The 19,396-nt window shown below is 40.7% G+C and overlaps 1 protein-coding gene across 1 annotated transcript in view; it reads right to left on the reverse strand.

The window, feature by feature from the left end:
* Window positions 1–19,396, reverse strand: part of LOC102787331 (uncharacterized) — a 526,954-nt gene that overhangs the window by 266,363 nt on the left and 241,195 nt on the right. The window contains exons 19-21 of the mRNA XM_087838425.1: window positions 3,958–4,059; window positions 3,005–3,083; window positions 2,112–2,313 (exon numbers count right to left, since the gene is read on the reverse strand). Of these exons, the coding sequence (XP_087694551.1) occupies window positions 2,112–2,313; window positions 3,005–3,083; window positions 3,958–4,059 (383 nt within the window). The remainder of the gene's footprint in view (window positions 1–2,111; window positions 2,314–3,004; window positions 3,084–3,957; window positions 4,060–19,396) is intronic.

Raw genomic sequence — 19,396 nt, forward strand, 5'->3', positions numbered from 1 at the left:
AACGCCAGTGGCAGCCACGTACTAGTTGTTGGGAATTATTATTGCCAGTAGTTTACTTATTTTCACCATAAGCTTTGTTATATGGTAATGGTTACGTTTTGGCGAAATATGTTTTACATAATAATCTAATAACCGCCGCGGTGTAAATGTCGGCTAAGCTAGCTGTCTCATGGTAATGTGAGTTGTGGTTTTTCTTTTTGTTCGAACAGCTTGAAGTGGGATTTGAGCATTAAACACAGTTATCGCCAAGCTCCGAGGTAAGGTATTTTTTTATTGTATTTTAATATTGTTGTGGTCAGTGCAGCAGCTGTAGTGGAAGATGAGCTTGTGGTAGGCGACATTCCCAAGTGGGCTGATGCATTTGTCTTGTTGTTCGGATTGTTTTATGTCTTGCATCTGGACTATCCAAAAAACCTGGTTAACACATTCACATTCATCCAGAAACCCCTGATGGGCCTTGAGGATGGTAAACAGTTGAAACCATGTCTTCTTCGCCTCAAAAACAATCTTTTACTGCCAGAGTAGCAGGTACAGGTGCTGGCACTATACTGCTGGCAAAATTCAAACTGTTCCACTGAAGTTGATGCCTCGCATGAGTAGTTGTACTAAACTGTAGTAAAGTTTCATACAAAGTTCTGTAGGTTTAGGACATCTGCTGCTATCTGTTCCCCATAGCCTGAGACAGACTGAGACAAACATGCCTCTAGATAGCTTTTTTATACGGTGGGTGTTCTATTTAACTTAGTCTTATAATGAAAACGTGGAAGAAAATGCTCACACATATTTTTTTGTTTTAAATGTTTCTATTTTTAAAAGTTTTAAAAGGGAACAACTGGAGAAAAAACTGATGCACTATATTATTAGTTATAAAAATACTATTTATGTTGAAGTTTAAGGGAAAAGGTAGAGTAGACTGAGACTATTTATTTGGTTTAAATGTTTATAAAAATGCCTTTTATTAGTTTTATAACAGCATCAGGCTGATACTTTTTTTATGTTGTTTCCAAAATTATTTTTAAAAGAGAAAGCCAAAGAAAAGGCTGAAGCACTATATTGTTTAAAATTTTCACTGTAAAAGTTGTACAATAAGCACTAAAGACATGTTCAAATGCAGAAGCATGTAAAGTTTTGTGCAGGTGGTTATAAATAAACTTGCAAGTGCAAATCTGTCTCAGTTTCTTTTCTTTACAGAAAGACCCTGTCTATGAAGGGTTAGACTTAGCGTGCGCTTTAATAGGTAATTAGAGTTTATATAAGTTATAATATTTAAGTTAGTAAAGTAATGAAATAAAGTTTAAATAGAATAAAATATACAAGTTTAGTGAAATTAAACTTTGTAAGTTACTTAAATACTAAGTTACAGGTTGGAGGTAGTTCAATTCTTTGATCTTATTCAGGTCATATGTTTTAAGTTACAGTGAACTTATAGTTTTTAAGTAAGTTAACTTAAAAATTTTTATGTAATCAGTTTCCTCATGAATGTTGAGTTCACTGAACTTATTCGGGTTTACAGTGTACCCAACAAGGAGTCATTTATCTCTCTTATGGACCTCGCCCCCGGAGACAGGTAAGTCGTCTCCTCATCCACAGACTCTGCTTCTTCTACAGGAGGAGGAAGCCAGTGGGATTAAGGAAGTCCTCAAAGTATTCCTTCCACCGCCCGACAATATTTTCTGTCGACGTCAGCAGTGCTCCACCCGCGCTATACACAGTGCAAGTAGAGCACCAGTCTCCCTCAGACTGCAGTTGAAGCTCTGCCAGAGGAGTATGTTGAAGGTCTTGCAGACCAGGGCCTCTGTGAGGCGTTCACACGCACGTTTAGTTGTGCCAGGTGTGTCCAGCATCCTGCCGTGTCCTGGTGCCACGTGCACTTATGGACCCTTGTGTTCAAACATGCTGTTCATTAAGGACAAACTGTGATTTGCACAGAAGTCCAAAAACAAAACACCACTCGGATTCAGATCCAGGAGGCCGTTCCTACCAATCACGCCCCTCCAGGGCTCACTGTCATTGCCCACATGAGCGTTGAAGTCTCCCAGTAGGACAGCAGTGGTTGTTTAATGACTGATGAAGTCATCAATCAGCTTAAACGCTTACAGAAATGCTCTTACTGCAATAGAGACGCTCAGCCAGCTCCTCCTGCTTCAGTCTCCTCAGGAAGTTCACTGTGATTGTCACAAGTGCCTTTCTGCTGCTCCTCTGCTCCTCATCCTCCCTCTGACTCTCTAAGCATTCTGGGTAATCTGAACTCAGAACCTTCTGGATCTTCTTCAGCTCGTTCTTCACAAAAGTGATGATGTTGTCCTCCAGCAGCTGGAACAGAATATTTATGAATGAGCCAATCAGAGTGAAATCATGTAATCATGAAAACATGTAAACACAAAGTGTGGATCATTAACCTGATGTTTACACCTCTGATGAAGTCTCAGCTTTGTTTTTATACCAAAGTAGTTTACACGGAGTTTGTAGTTGCAGAGAAAGACTCAAATCATTTGGAATTAAATGTTTTTCATTTACAAGGTTAAGAGGTTCTTTCAACAGTGAAATCCAAGATAAAAAAATCATGATTATAATATTTCTGACTGAGTCAAAACTGAATTTGTGAATCACAACTGAATCATTGTAAAAATCTGCAAAGTACACAAAGTCTGTACTTTTGTTTAAGTAGAAGGACAACTACTACTATTAAAAACTACTCCAGTAAAAGTTGAAGTACTCATTAAACTTAAAAGTAATAGTAAAAAAGAAAGCAGCTCTTTGGAGGACGTTTCTACTTTTAAGAAGTAGAAAGTTCAGATATTTGTTTAAAAATGTACGGAGTAAAAGTAAAAAATAGTTACTACTCAAGCAAACTACAGATACCTGAAAATAGTAATTAGGTTATGTAATGAAGTATTTGTACTTTGTTCTCAGCCCTACAGACAATCCACCGGTCTACAAAGAGCAGCATGGAGATGACTGTGAACAGAACAGATGTAACAGTAGTTGTTGTACATGTACAGACCATAAATATGGAGTCCTGCTGTGTTTGATGCTGCTGGGCAGACTGACCACTGGGAACCTCTGAGCTCTGCTGCTCCACTCTGTGGAGGAACCATGAAGGATTAGATCAACACAGGATGAAGATCCAGGAGTTTCTGCTCAAATAACTTCATCTGAATCACGTTTGTCAAGTTTTAGACTCTCAGATTCTGAAGATATATTTTCTGTTTTCTATGAACTTTCTTTCATCAGTGATGGAAGTGATGATGTTGCAGAAGCTCAGAGGAAACTTTGAGACTTCATCAAACTGATAAATTCACTCACTGGAAGGTAAAACTGTGATGAACCATCAACTAATGCTCTCAGGAGGCCAAAGGTCCCTGAATGTAACTGTGCAGTAGATTCATCGAGTGTTTGAAACCTGACGACTTCCATATGTTTTCATTCTAACACAAGAAGTCCTTTTCTCATTGTTTGATTTTAGTTTTCATTTGAGTTTTCTGAGTCTCGTATTTGGAGTCGAGTCTAATCAATGATCTGACAGAAGAACATTAAAAAGGATTTACCAGTGCTGTCAAAACTAACATGTAGGGTTAGGGTTAGGGGGTTCATCTGTTATCATGATTAACATGATAAAAATCTTTAACACGACACATCTGGAGTGCAGAACGACTCAAAATCCCTGAGTTTCATGCTGTGGCCTAAAATGTCAAAATGGTTGAATGTGGTGGAGTAAAAATGTGAGATATCAACTACTTTTCTTCAATATGAAATGTTTGCAGGGCCTGACAGGAAGTGGACGGACACTCTGATCACTTCCTGTTTGCTGAAGTGGGTTTTCAGTTGTTTAAAAACCAAAGGCTTGTTTTAAAAGACAGTTTAAATGGGACTGAGGGAATAACGTGTTTGTACTGCAGTTTATATCCAACAACATCAAGCAGTTTAATCAAAGAGTTCATGTTACTAACAGCTCACCTCTCTGCAGCAGACACAGGCTGGACTTTAAAATTAATGGGACGATCTTCAGACCGGTCACTCTGTAAGGACTCAGAGCTGGGTGGAGGTCCAGGCTGGTTCCTGTGAAAAACCATCATGGACATGTTAACAAGCAGCATCACGTGGCACAAACACTTTGTGTTCCTGTCATCTGCAAGCAACAGGAAGTTCATTAATAAAAGAGGGATGGAGACGTGACTGTGATGGTCCAAATGTGTCTTAAACCAGATGAAATGACAGCTGAGCCTGTGTGTCCTTTGAGACACTGCTCTCCTACAGAGATGCATTTTAGAAACCAGGAAACATCAAATCATTTAAATTAGAGAGTTCATGTTACTAACAGCTCACCTCTCTGCAACAGACACAGGCTGGACTTTAAAATTAATGGGACGATCTTCAGACCAGTCACTCTGTAAGGACACAGAGCTGGGTGGAGGTCCAGGCTGGTTGCTGTGAATAATGATGGAGCAGTGATGTGAGTGCTGAGCTGTGACATGGAGAAGAGTCATGGACAGTTAGAGATGGTCATCTCACCTCTGAGCTTTGGTCTGGCTCTCATGTTCCCCACACAGAGTGCTTTTAGAGGGAGGGACTCCCTCCTCTCTGTCCTCACACTGATCCATGCTGCTCAATTCACATCAGCTCACACACACTTTCTACCTTCACCTGCAGAGGAAACACAAATCATTCATGTGCACATCAACTGAAATCCTGCTTTCATCATGTGTGCTGTCCAAATATCAGCTGCTTCTTTCCTGCTTCATCTCAGTGTCAGCTGAATGCAGTCAGACAGCAGTGTGAGGCAGAGGAAGCTGCCATCAGCTGCTCTACTATCAGTCCACTAGATGTAAACTACTAGAGTAAAGTTTTTAAATAATTCTGTTTCTGTGTCATTAAATAAAGTTTTTAGAAGAAAACATGTAAATATTTGCTTTAAAACTATTTTGAAAAAGTATATTTGCTCTGGCAGGAAACATAAAACCAGGTAACCATCCACTAAGCAGGAAATATTAATCACAGTGACAGTAAAGGAGGTAAAGGGCTGTGATGTCATCACGTACGCTGCGTCCTCTGTGGGCTCTGAGTGAACTCACAAAGTACAAACTACAAGTACACAAACACGAACGTAGCTCAGAGTGGCGGACACACTCGGCCTCGTTGGTCCAGCTGTGAGTCCGTTACCGTGAACTATGGAGCGGCAGATTTGTGCTGAACTAAGCTGCACACAGCTGATGTTAGCCAGGAAAACATTACACACTGACTTTAATGGAGAGACCGGAAATACAAACACACACAGTTTGTTGTGTGAAGAAATCAAACATGAGCTGAACAAACAGTAAAGTTCCTAAAGACAAACTGTTAAAGGAGGAAACAAAGCAAACTTACAGTTTCTTCACACACCAACAACAAGCTCCACTGCACGAAGTTCAGGAAGTTAAAGTAAACATTGAGCAGGAAGGAAACACCCAAAGAGACGTTTGAGGGCAATCTGGAGCATTGGACACTGTGTGGTGCGTTCACATGCACCTCGGAAACTCCAAACCTCTGGCAGACTGTGATTTATTTCTGCTGTTTCTCCTCTTTGAAACACAAACATCCGTCATCACTTTGTTGTTGTTCTTCCTGCAGCGTTTAAATATTTCAACACTGAACTGATGTTTCTTCAAAGCTCATTTCAACCTGTTGAAGTCATGAATGAAAGTGCAGACTGAGAGTGGATCACATGATGTTTAAGGTGTGTCATGTGACATGTTCAGTATTGTCACACATGTCTAGATTGTCCCTGATATCATAACTGCTCAAACACTGATGATTATATTTGAAGAATTATTACTGATGGCAGCAAAGTTTGAATGGAGCTCTCTGTCTGTGCTGATTTGTCGCCCTCTGGAGGTCAAAGCACAAACTGCATGATGTCACTGTAACCACCACAGTGACAGGAAGTGTTTTTAAATGATGAAATATATCAGTGATGCTGATAGTGGGTTCATCACAGACGTTCAGGCTTCATGTTGTCATGATTCAAAGTGAAAGCAGAGAAACTGGAATGAATCAGGTGTTTTTACCTGGTGTAAATGGCAACACATTAAAGGTTTATAGACAGTAGAGATGTTTTAAAAATCTTTAAGAACAGTTCAGTAGCAGCGCCTCGCTCGTCACTTCTCACAGTAGATGACTTTAAACTATGGCCCGATGTTAGCTACATCCACATTATTAATGACTTGTATTTTCCGAAGGCGTTGTTGGCGAGGAATTGTGTAATTATAAGAGCACCGAGGCGTATAATTACCTGCACAGCAACAACATTGATAAAGTACTGCTCAACAAACAAGACGACTTTATTTTTCTTAAAGCAGCTGTAGAGCCGAGCCAGAGCGCTAATCAAGCTAAACACTTAGCATGGCTAATGCTAAGAGAAAGTGGAGTAGTGGAGACAGTCGACTGTTCCTGTATCGCCGGATTAGGGAAATCATGTAGTCATGCTGCTGTTCTGTGGAGGGTATTTCACTTATCTGGATATCACAATGTTTAAATGACTGAAACAGAAACACTGGACTGGTCAAAGGCTGACTGGGGAGTCACGCTACTGCCATCTAGCCAAGTATTACATGGAGGACTGTTTACTGTTTACATGTCAAAGCCACTCGTTAACTTTGTGTGGGCTGTATGCTGCACAATCACAGGTTAAATACACCACTTTATTTGAAGACATCTGTAGCACTGCCTCAGTTCTGGATGTTTCCACAGACTCCTCTGTGCACCTAAAGAAAAGGTCAAAGGTCAGCAGCACAGGTAGTTGGGACAATTCTTCATTTACAAACAACAGTCCCACAAACTACACAATCATTTTCCTCCAATGACGACTTTTCACTTGCAGAAATGGTCCTGTGTGATTTCTAGGCTGTGATATAAAAACTAGTTCCTAACGGCAGCGATTCACTCAGTAAACATGTGTTTCCTTCACCAACCTCACACACAGATCCACACATTTCTCTGTTTCTATAAACTGGTGTCAAACACAAATATGAAGAGTTTCATTGACAGACTCCAAAATGCCCCCGCAGTGAATCAAAGGGAAATCCTACAGTGTGGCCAGAGAATCTTAATGGCTCCAACATCAACACATCCACAATGTTGGATCCAGTTCTACCTCACAGAGTTACTAAGACACACCCTCTGCCAGCATTACAACAGCTCCACCTGCTTCACCTGCCTCCTCAGCAAGGAGTCAATCAAACACAGCTAGTTGAGTCATTTCTCTGTGAGTCTAAAGTGAATCTAGTATTTGAAAGTCCACTTCCTGTATTTGTTGTTGAAGACTTCTTCAGCTTCTTCTCAAGGACATCAGCTGCTTGTTTGGCAGCAGAGGCAGTTAAGAAGCTTCCTGAAAAACACTGAACAGTGAGTTCACTGTGGCATATGACAAATTCAGCTTTCTATGTGCAAATGTGTCTGTGTCAACCTTTCAAATGCTGTTGAATCCAAAACATCAGCGGCTCCTTGGCTGCTCACTTCATGCACTTCTGTCTTTGTGACAGTCCAATGACATCACAGCTGCTTCCACCCCCAGTGTCTCAGGACTGGACACCTTTAAACATGTCGAGGATCAAACAGCCGTCCAGCTAAACACACATGAAACTATCAAAGCTGACAATCATTCCAATAACATCTAATGGTACATATATATAGACACAGCACTACAAGGAAATGGCTCTCAGCATCTGGCTGTGGGAACAAATGAGTCCCTGTTTGTGTTCAAATTGTGTACATGTTTTAGACGTGTGTCACATGTAGAAACACAAAAATCCCACAATGACACAAAGATTGGTTTGACACAACTGTGCAGCTGTAAGTTGTTTCTAATGATTCATTGAAGCTCTTCTAACATTCTGGAGACGATCAGTACATGAATCTGTTCAACACGACAACAATTTGACTTCAATGTGAACGTTTGCCATTAAATAACCTTCTTCATCCAGCTGACAGCATCCTTCATCCTATGATATTAACAGTTCCTCCTGTTGATGACAAACCTCTGACATGATCTGCTTGAGGAGCTTTTTCATGTGAAGCTCTCTGAGCTCAGGGCTAAGCTGCTGTGTTTCATCTTTAAGAGCTGCTGCCTCCTCGCCGGACTTGTTCTTCTCTTCTTCTCCTAATGACACCATTTCTGCTTCATATCTTTCACTGGGCCTAAAACAGATGAAGAGTAGATCTACTGCTGTTCACTGTTTGTGTCAATATGGAGAAATATGAACAGACAAACACAGCACACACTGTAAAAACTGTGATTTGGGTTAATTAGTATCTAATAGGAAAGTAATACTCAGTAAAAACATGCATGTGTTGTTTTAATTAAATCTAAGCAAAATTAAACATTTTTGAGATGTTCAGTTATTTAAATTTACACAATTTTGTTTGGGGTGAATTAAGCAATAGTTTGTTGAGCAGATTTAACAAAAATGTATGAGTACCGTGAAAAATGAAGAAATCTAATAGATTTAACTGATGAAAGCATTTTCATTTCAATCATTCTACACTTCCGCCTGTAGTCCGTTGTGCCACGTGCAGGACACACACGCTTCAGCAGTGGATGATCTCCATTTTGTCCGAGGTAAGATTATCTTCATTTGTACGAATATACGACACGTTTTAAACAGTAACGTGTAGCAGTTTAGAGTAAAAGTTCTAAACAGTCTGATACGTCAAAATTAGATTAATAATGACCGCTGTAATGACAGTATCGTATTTTTACACAAAATGGCATGAAGTGGACTGCTAGCATGAGGTCACTTTCCAAGCCTTCACAGCTGTGTTACTTCAGAGCTTTGACTAACCACGTTTACCATATTAAAAAAATATATCAATGATGTATTTCGATGGGCTGTAGCCTCCCTCATTTACTTTTAACATTTTATGAAAAAGTTTTGCAGTCAGCAGTGAGTGATGTAGTTAAAATCATTTGTGCGGGATTTTGTCAGTCACAGTTTTTCAAAGCTTTTGTCTCCACGCAGTTTTTCAGTTGTGGTAATGAAGCTAAAGTGGCTCAGTCCAGCAAAATAACTGGTTTTCATTTTCATGCTGTCGGAGCCCCGTGACTTTAGTGCAGGCACAGCTCACATAGAGGGATGATGCAAGGTTCCAGTTAAACTTGGTCGTGTATCAGTGAGACCCACGCTCAGTCACGATGTTTCTGTAGAACGATCTTCAAGACAAAGGTACACTCAGGAAGTAATATAGTAATACGTGTTTAATCTGACATAAGTCTTTCATAATTTCTATGTTTAACACCCGATGGTGTTTGGATACAGAGATGACCTTGTGTAGATTAAAAGGACATCTTTTCAAATATGGGAAGATATATACAGTATATAAATACACAAATAGTGTTATTTCATGTCATGATCTGTCACTAGATCGGTACAGAAAATAGAGTCTATCCCCTTTTTAATCTAATAAAGAGTTTCATTGTTTTATATGTGAACCTCACCTTTAAAAATTTAAGTATTAATTCAAATTTGTCTTTAACAATTTGTGTGTGTAAAATTGTTACTTTGGAGAGTGTGATTGTTATTAATGTTGTGTTCTTTTCAGTTGTTGGAAGATCCCTCAACTTAAATTCAGCTGATCAGTATGTAGACTATGCATTTTGAATAGGTTGTGATGGATGATTGTATTAAATTAAACTACTAGTTTTGAAATTGAAGCAGCAGAAAATGACCAAGTTGACCCTACTTAATCTAACGTAACTCTGCCCTTTTACATTTTATTCTAGGTTGAACGAGATAGAGCTCCATGTAATCACTGATGACCAAATGGAGAAGTTGGTTCTTCCATCAGGATCCCACCAACAGTAGAGGAGCTGCAAAGTGTTGTGAAGGATACCTTTGGGATTTCAAACGACTTCAGTCTTCAGTATTTTAAACCAAAATTTCAGGACTACTGTGAAGGTTGTTGGCATCACCCTGGTCATCCCGCCAGTTTTCGGCATCCCCTCTGATCAACTGTCAACTGACTATGACTCATCATCCAATCCAGTTGTGTCCAATGCAGACTCTGCTGCAACCACATCTTCTCAGGACACCATTATTCTCAAAAGGCAGAAGTTCACAGAACGTTGTGAGCCGAAGCTGTTCCCCACAGTCTGCATATGAAACTGAAATGTACCTGGAAAGAGCCACCAAGGAGTATAAAAAGAGTGGAAATCTTCTGCCCACCTCCAAAGTAAAGACTGACATTCTCGAGAAGTTGGCTGAAACTGTATTTTCAATTATGGCCTATTCTTCCTATTATTTTGGGGCGAGCACTAGTGAAGAATTTCAGTGCATACAATCGAAATTAATCAGAAAAATGTTATATTATAAATTTTGTATATGTTTTATATTCCACAATAAAAACAATTACTGTTTGAATGTTGTCTTTGTGAAGCTGATTCATTTTACTCAGAAAAGAAGTTAAATTAATTTGATTTTCTCTTACTATTCAGTCATTAATTATAAAGTTTAATTGGAAAATTAGTGAATCCAACTTGAGTTTTAATTAAAAACAAAAAGTTTTCATTTTTTTGTAATGGATATTTTAGTCATTTTTTACTAAACCTTTGCCAGATCGTTTGTAAATTCAAAGTAATTTATCTCAGAGATTCATTTCAAATGAACTAATTTTTTGTTACAATTAGCAATTTTAACCTTCAATTTGAGATTTTGTCCCTAAATTCAACACATATTTACAAGAGAATGTTAATAATATCTATTATTGTTTTTTGTTGAAATTTAATTAACATTTTATCTAAATATTACATAAATCACTTGAAATTAAAATCTACTTAAGTAAATTAAGTGTCACTTTGTTGCCATGGGTTTTTTAAGTAACCTCTAGTCACAGTTTTTACACCACATGCAGAGAAATGTAGACAGGATGTGCAGCCAGTGCAGTAAATGGTCTAAATATCAGCTCTTTAGAAAATGATCCTGATGAACATGAAACTAACATCCAATGAGAAACACAGCTTCCTTGTTTCATGTCCAATAACAATCGATGAAGAGCTAATAAAGAGCTATTCTATTGTAAAATGCTGAGATGATTATTAGACAGAACCCAGCGGCTCACCAAAAGCCTGCATTGAAAATCTATATGAAAGTAATCTATGCTCATATATGGCAAAATCCTTGCACAGTGCAAGATTCAGTCAGATTGGCTTTGTATGGATGGTGTAACAGGGGGCTGGGAAAGGATGCTGAAAGCTGAATATAATACAGAACAATAACAGGACATATAATAATGTAGCAAACATGATCTTCAACAGGCACACTTCTATTATTCATGATCACAAACACAAAGAACTTGTGCAGCCCTGATATCAGCCCTAATATATGAGTGTGTTTGCCCAAAGATTGAAACAGCATCAACATGACAGCTGTAAGAAATCTTCTCTCAGCCTTGTTTGGCAGAAGATCCCTGCAACAAAGATTGTAGCTGAAAGATGACGTGTGTAAAGTTTGCTCTTTGGGAGGGTTGAGGCTGTTTTTAGACCTTTGATAGTTTCCAATCCAGTTCTGAAAGACAGAAAGAAAAACAACATCATTAAGATCAGATCATGGAGCTGTTTTCTGCCTTGTTTCTATCTTCACATTACAAGACTTTACTACAATAAAGATGCTAACATGTATCTGTAGCAACAACATCATTGAATCTAGAACAACTGGAGCCAAACCAGTGGCCTCTGCTGGCATCACTGGTGAGCCAACACTTCCTTGTTGGATGCAGATTTCAGGGCTTCCTTTTGCTCCTCCGTTATAACTGTTCTCTCTTCTCAACAAATGATGACACAAAGGAATCAGCAGTGACAAAGATGATGCTGAAGAGAAGCACACATCTCACACATATAACAGACCAGTCCAGTTACACACACCTCTGCTTGACATTAGGCCTCAAACAAAGACACAAAACACTAACTTGACTCTAAATAGAAGAAACGAGCAGCTTTTTCTGTTCTGTGCTTATTTATATTTGACACACATGCTTCTCTTTGTGCAAACACACATTGCACTATAGGGGTAACCTAGCACACAATGATTGGACAGCACAGTGATGATGCTGGGAGATCCTATACGAAGCAACACAGAAACACTGAGAACAAAACTTTAAACATTGATTATATTGAGATAAGCAGCCAACCCAGTCTAGATAAAGGCGAGCAGCTGGGACCGCTGCTGCACCAAAAACAGGTTTCAGTGTTTCCATGTGTGTGTGTGTGATGTCTTTACTTATACTGGTCAATAGACTTTAGTCAACACATTATTGAAAGGTGTTACACATGAAATAAAAACAGTGTTTCATCTTTATTCCTCTGAAGCAGCTGCATTATAACCAATCTGCTCCTTTGTGGCCATTTAAAACAGCCTTAAATAACTGTTGTTATATTTGTTGCAGTTTCTGCTCCTCTTGGACAGACGACTCTTGAAAAGACATTTTTGAATTTCAACTTTTAACTGGATAAATATCGGATATATAAACGTCTGCAACAAACTGATTCCAGCTTCTACCTCATGATAGGAATGTTTTTGTGGCTCAAGATGACCTGATATCTTTCATGATGGAGACATTTGACACATGTTTCACATATTATAGACCAACAAGTTATTCATAGCAGTTTAAATACGGGGAGTCACTTTTGGGCCCAGCAGATAAAACAGAGCCAATATTTCCTTCTTTATTTAAGTGACGTGTGTCACAGATGTGACCTAGTAAAGTGTAGCTGAACATTAGTAACGTTATTAACACTCTCAGCTCGTCCTTGTTCCAGACCTGAAGATCCTCTTCTTTCATTCAGCAGCAGCTTCAGGTCTCTGATGGTCCAGGGCTTGTTGTTGGGAAACAGCCCTGCTGGGATGATGGTGTCCTCACAGAAACAGTCAGTGATGCTGTTGATCTCCATCACAGAGCACGTCCCAGTCTGCAGTCTCAGTCCTGCAGGGCCTCGCTGGCTTCCTGACCCCACCCAGTCAACAACAGGAAGTGTTTGAACTGAACAAACTGAGGCTGTGGTCAAACAGGAGTTTTTATCTCCTCGCTCTGACTCTCACTGCGGCCCCGCTGCTGTGTCAACATCTGTTTGTGCTAAACAATGATGGAAAGTGTTATAAATGACTTGTTGGCCTCTGATCTGTCACAAACAGCTGAAACGTGTCTCTCATGAGTCACATGAAGGTTTTTGACAGAAAGGACAAAAAGTAGCTGCAGTCAGTTTGTGTCATTTTTATATTTATTCATCTGGGAGAAAAATCCGAGGGACATTAAAATGTGTTTTTCAACAGAGACAAGAACATAAATATAACAGAACAGGTAAATGAACATATTTCAAGTAAACAGCTGGACTGATCAGGTCCAAACACACAGTGATAAACTTGTCAAACAGCTGTCATATCTTTATATATAAGCTCTTTATAAATCCTGTTCACTGCAGTCTGTTTACTAATAATGTCAAACTGTTAGAAACACAGAAACATCAGAATCGTCTTTGTTCACATAAACCTGTCTGGGATCCTTTGTTGTTCTTTTGATGCAGAGTTACATTATAAATATAAAGAGTTATTTCAGAGTCTCATCAGTTTTCCTACATGTCTTTATTGAACACATCAGCAGGGCTGAAGCTCTCATGTTAAACACACACTGATCTATGGACACGTTCATGTGTTTCTAACAGAACCAGGCTGTTATCAGCCCTGCACTAACATTATGTCACACACACTGAATGTAACAGTGACAGTTTACATCATCACACAATCAGCTGTGATTGTTTCACTGTCATCAAACTAGTCAACAGGAAGTAGAATCAATAGAAACCAATCATTTACTGACAGCATGTCTGATGGAAATAAGTGCAGATTATGTATGAAGTATAACTGCACACAGTAACTGTATTACAATAAGGACTTAACAGCGCCCTCTGCTGCAGTGTTTCAGTACTGCGTTAACTAGAATACACCACCTCCTCCTCCTCCTCACACCACCTGCTACAGCTCTACTCTTCTATGACTACAGTCATCCACAGCACTGATGTGAGGTCACATGGTTCATATGTAAGGAGCACAGAGACGTCCTAGCAGCTGACCTCAGGTCAGTTTAATGACTGTGAGCAGCAGCTGTGTTATTGTCACTGTGACAGGGAGACACTCTCAGACACAGCGCTCATGTCAGCTTGTTCTCATGCAGGAGGATCAGGAGCTCCATGTTTGTCTTTGTGTTTGAATCATGATGTGTTTGTGCCATCAGAGTCTGTCATGAGTACTCAGGGTTTCACAGCAGCTCTTCTGAATGCTGACGAGGACTCCAACCTCATGTTTCACCTCTCTGAGCTTCTGATGTCTGTGAACACTCGTGTTTCTTCTCTGGGCTCATCTGGACAAAAACACCTTTCTGTGTTTGGCTCCAGCCTCATTCTGACTGACAGGAAGTGTGTTATCCATGAGCTGCACTTCTGTGAGAAAGTTTCCTGCTGTGTTTCCTGTCTGTGGACAAACACGAGTGTTTCAGCTGAGGACTTGGTTCCTTCCACCTGTCCATACAGGACATCACGCTGTCTTTTCTCTTTAAATGCAGCTCCAGGTCCTTCCACGTGCTGCTCTGTATTTGTGCAGTTTGTAGTGTGTCCTGGGAAACGTAGCACACATGGTGTTCTTCTGCTGTTTCCTCCTTTCACTGAGTGTGAAACACTGACGCTGTGCTGTTGTTCACAGAGGGGAGCTGATTCTAGCTGCAGCTGGACTCTGTCATCTAACTGAATGTGTTGGTGCTGATCACGGGGCTCTGAGGGGGGAGCAGCAGGAGGACTAAGGATACTGACGTCAGTGTATCTGTGGAAGCTCACACAGCGTGTCTCTGTCATTCAATATTGTGCTATATATTGTATCTATGCAAAGATGAACAGACTGTGTATTCACTGGTCTCTGTGCTGCTGACTGCTTTGCTGCAGCTCTGATGTCATCATCACTCCCTCCTCCACCCTCAGCAGTCCCAGCATGCTGCTGTGGTGCACCCCACCCTCACTCTACACCTGAGCCATAGACCACACCCTCCACCTCAATATACACCACAGTTTTCTCTGCTATGGAAATGAGATCAGGAGGAAATCATGATTATTATTATTGAATAAATGCTCACATTAATGTGGGCTTATTTGTTTCATATTAGAAACATTAGTTGAGTGTTTTTAGTATAAAATGGTGAAAGTCCCTCTTTTTGCTCCTCCCCTCACCTGTGGATGGACGGTGCTGTTACCGTGGTGACAGCTTGGATGTGTTTCAGTGCTGCCTGGTTATCACTGCAGGAATCTTTACTTTCACATTTATTACAGGTAATAACTCTGATTTTTCTGTGTATTATGAACTAAATGTATCCTGATACACACAGAGATGGATGAGCAGAGGTCACATGATGAAAGAACAAACATGGAGTCTTTGATTTATTTAGATATTTATTGATGAATGCAAACAAACCCTGACACTGAACCATCGTCCAGCTTTCACAGAACAAACCTGATCACATGACCTGCTGACCCAAACAGTGAAAAGCTCCATGGCAACAACAACAAACAGCCTCACATATGTTAACAGAGGCTGTTAGAAGCACAGAGTCTTTACAGTCTTTCTCCTGTTTGTACACAGATCTCTGCACATCTTCATCACAGTAACTCACAGACGTGCAGAGTGTGTGGATATCAAAGCTAAGTTTCCACCATGTTTGTAGTCTGTACTGGGACTCATGGAGCATCTCTCTATGAGCACTCAGTGCTTTAAACAGTGAGTCCCAGTTTAACCAGCAGCCTTCACACCACACATCACACAGACATGGAAACTTCAAACCCTCAGACTGAAGACACCATCAGAAATAAATAGATTGTGATGAAGATGAAGAACTGGAACAGTTTGCTGTGGTTTCTTCTGTTCCTGTCAGAAATAAGAGTCTGGCAGCACTTTGCTCTCCTTCCACATGTTTAAGGAGGAAGTGAAGAAGAGCGAGTGAGTCGTCTTCCTCTGTGGGCCCAACATCAGGCAGCAGCCACGTATTTTTAAAAACCCAGCACACTGCTTCAGAAACACTGAGTCCAGGTGACCAGAGTCATGTGATCAGTGAGGTCTTCACTCACGACGTCACAGCTTCAGGACCTGATTCAGAGGTTTATAAGGACGTGGATCATTGGTGCTGATGTTGTGTGAGAGCTGGTGAACCATGGGCAACATAAATAACAACCAGGCCATCAGCAATTCTACCCCCAGCTCTAAAACCTACATAATACACTATACATATAGTTATATAGGTTATAGTATGTTATATATAAACGTAGCTGAAGCAGTTTAATTTGTAGCTTCACGCTGCACTTCATATGTTTGTCCACCAGATGGCAGCACAGAGGCCTGTGTTGGAAAGCTTTGAGTAATGAAGTGTTTTCAATCCAAGCTTCAGAAAGCTTCATGTGGTCATCAAGGAAGCAACCAGGAAATATCTGCTGTGTGTAAAAACAGCAACACAAGAATCCAGGATGAAGACAAGAAACTCAAAGCTCACACACAAAACAGGTGGAGCTAATTTTGTGACGTGTTTCTGTAAAAACACCACAGAAGTGAATCATCAAAGTTTCCATGTGAGCTGATGATGCTGCTGCAGAGTTTCTGTGAACCTCCTGTGACCCCGCCTCCTCATACAGAGACATCTTATTGCTCTTCAAACTGCATCACGTGGACACATGTGATTGTGTATTGTAGTATTGATCCCAATGCTGGTATTAGTACTGGATCAATAACACTGGATGGATGCATTCAGCATGGAGCCCCTGAGCTGTGTTACAGACAAACATGAAAACTGACAGGTCTGTGTCATTCACAGTCTGTAACACTTCTAAACAACAGAGGCTGACCCAAGTGCCTCAGAGCCAGGCACGCTCACATCACAGCTCTCTAAATAAGCCAGTTTCAAAATAAGAGCTGAAAGCTGTGTTTGGTTGTGTTAGCTTATTATTGTGGAGACTAACATTCAGTGATCATGTGTTCAGACTCATAATGATTACTCTCAGAAATCCTGATCTTTGTATTTACTGTGTGTTGGATCAATAACTGAGATTCATCGTATCACACAGCTGTGCTGCTGCTGCTGGTGATGTCAGCACATCTGGAACAATACGAGGTATCTGCTACCAGACTGAGCAGGACGTGAGACCTGTGGACTGTTTAAAGCTGTCCCTCCACAGCTCACTCAGACCTGATCCACACCTCAGTGATATTCTCTGACTTCCTCAGTAGAGACAGAAACCATTCAGATCTGGGACGATCAGCTGACTGATGATGTCACACAGACTGTGTTTTTCAGGAACAGTGATTCTGATGTGAGCCTGCTAGCTGACAGCAGACCTGATGAAACCACATGTTCACATCTGTGAGGACAGACTGGACTCTTTGACTGCACCTTGGTTCTCCTCAGAGGTCTGTACAGGAGCATGTCCACCCCCACTGAAGATCTCAGTCACTGTGAAACATAGAAAGCTGCTTGTGTAGCCTCTGCCTCACATGTAGATACAGCTACAGGTTTCTCTGTCAGTCAGACTGAAACAGTGTCCTGATGCTGCATCATTCAGCTCTGTGCCCCAGTCAGCATCACTGTGAGCTACCAGTGTCAGTGTTTCTGCCCTTTTCCTGTAACACTACACTCAGCACAGGCTCAGCTGCTATCCAGTGTTGGACTTTGGCTTCAGCTGCTGTGATAGATCCTCTAACATAGATCAGCTCTGCTACATGTTGTTAGATAAGTGCAGCTGCCTGTCATGTCCTGATGTTTCTCTGGCTCAGCAGCTTCTCCATCAGAGGTTCACATGGAGCTGATCCAGTATCTCCAGTAACTGTGTTCTGTGCCTCACTGGTTCATCCTTCTGTCTGTGTGACGTCAGTCAGATGTTGAAGTTAAACTCTGTAATCTTCACTGTGTCACAGAGTTCAGTGAGTCCCGTTATTCACAGTATCAATCAGATCATCAGAGAACAGCTGATCAGCAATCAGTGGTGCCAACAGCACCTCCTGTGGTGAGAGGATGCAATAATGCAATGTAGCATTTTTACACTCAACACTTCCAGTCATGGAAACTGTCTGTTGGATCTGTTTGACGTTGCTTTCTTGTGTTGCTTTCTTGGTTAGAGTTCCTCACAAATGTCCAGATTATTCTTCTAATGAGGCGTCGACCATGTTTTCAGTTCTTTGGAAGAAAACATCGCCCTTTGCCATCCTTACTTTTCTTTGACTTCTTCAAATGCAGCTGAACTCCAGCTGGTATTTTATTGGACTTTGCAGCTGTTTCTGGTCATCAGTTCATTCCTGCAAACCTCTGAACCTGAACAACAATGATGCTGCATTGCTGGCTGATCCCAAAAGGTTGATTCTGTTCATCTGGACGTTTTCACAAACGTTTGCTCACTGATCAGGTGACTTCTTCAGTCTCAGCTGACTGCAGCTTTACAACCTTACAAACAGCACATTTGCACAATGACTGAAACCAGCAGCACCTGATATATATGATACTAATATAATACATATACATATATAATCCATACTAATGATGAAGGAACTGAGCTCACAGTCCATTGTTCATTCAGTGAACTACTCAGTTTATTTTGGGCCTCAGAAATGCTCACTCTGTTTGTACATCACTGTCAGCAATAGACTCATTCTGCTGTGTGGACAGGAACACATGTGACATCACTTCCTGTTTGTTTGTGACTGAAGAGGAAGAAGTTTACAAGGAATCATTTAGAAGAGTTTCAAACATCAACTGATTGAATCCATGAATCTGAAAACGTGTTTGTGAGTGAAAGAGACAGACATGTACAGACTGAACTATCTGTTCAACAGTCAGAGTGTTTCTGTAACAGGAGACACTCTTTACACCCCACTCAGCACAGGGACACTGAGGAACCACGACCGACCATAAATCCAGGATAAAGAGTTTGAGTGAATGTGGTGTTGAAGGTGTGGAGGTGGATCAGAGTGTCAGAGGAGACTCTGTAGAAGGACAGAGTGCCAGCAGGACAGTCCACATACACTGCTACTCTGTTAGAGACAGAGGAGGAGGAGGAGGAGGAGGAGGAGATGGAGGAGGAGGAGATGTATGTTCCTCTGTTATTGTGCCTGACATAATAACCAATTGTCTCAGAGCAGATCAGACTCCAGGACTGAGTATTTCCTCCAAACTCACAGTCATCACTGTCTCCTTTCCTTCTGATGCTTCTGTAACTCACTGATATATAAACCTCTCCTCTCCACTCGACCTCCCAGTAACAGCGACCAGTCAGACCATTTCTACACAGCAGCTGTTCACAAACATCAAATCTGTCTGGATGATCAGGATATGACTGAACCTTCCTCACATGTGTCAC

The sequence above is a fragment of the Neolamprologus brichardi genome, chromosome 3 (assembly GCF_056152115.1).
Source record: "Neolamprologus brichardi isolate AB-2024 chromosome 3, ASM5615211v1, whole genome shotgun sequence".
NCBI lineage: Eukaryota > Metazoa > Chordata > Actinopteri > Cichliformes > Cichlidae > Neolamprologus > Neolamprologus brichardi.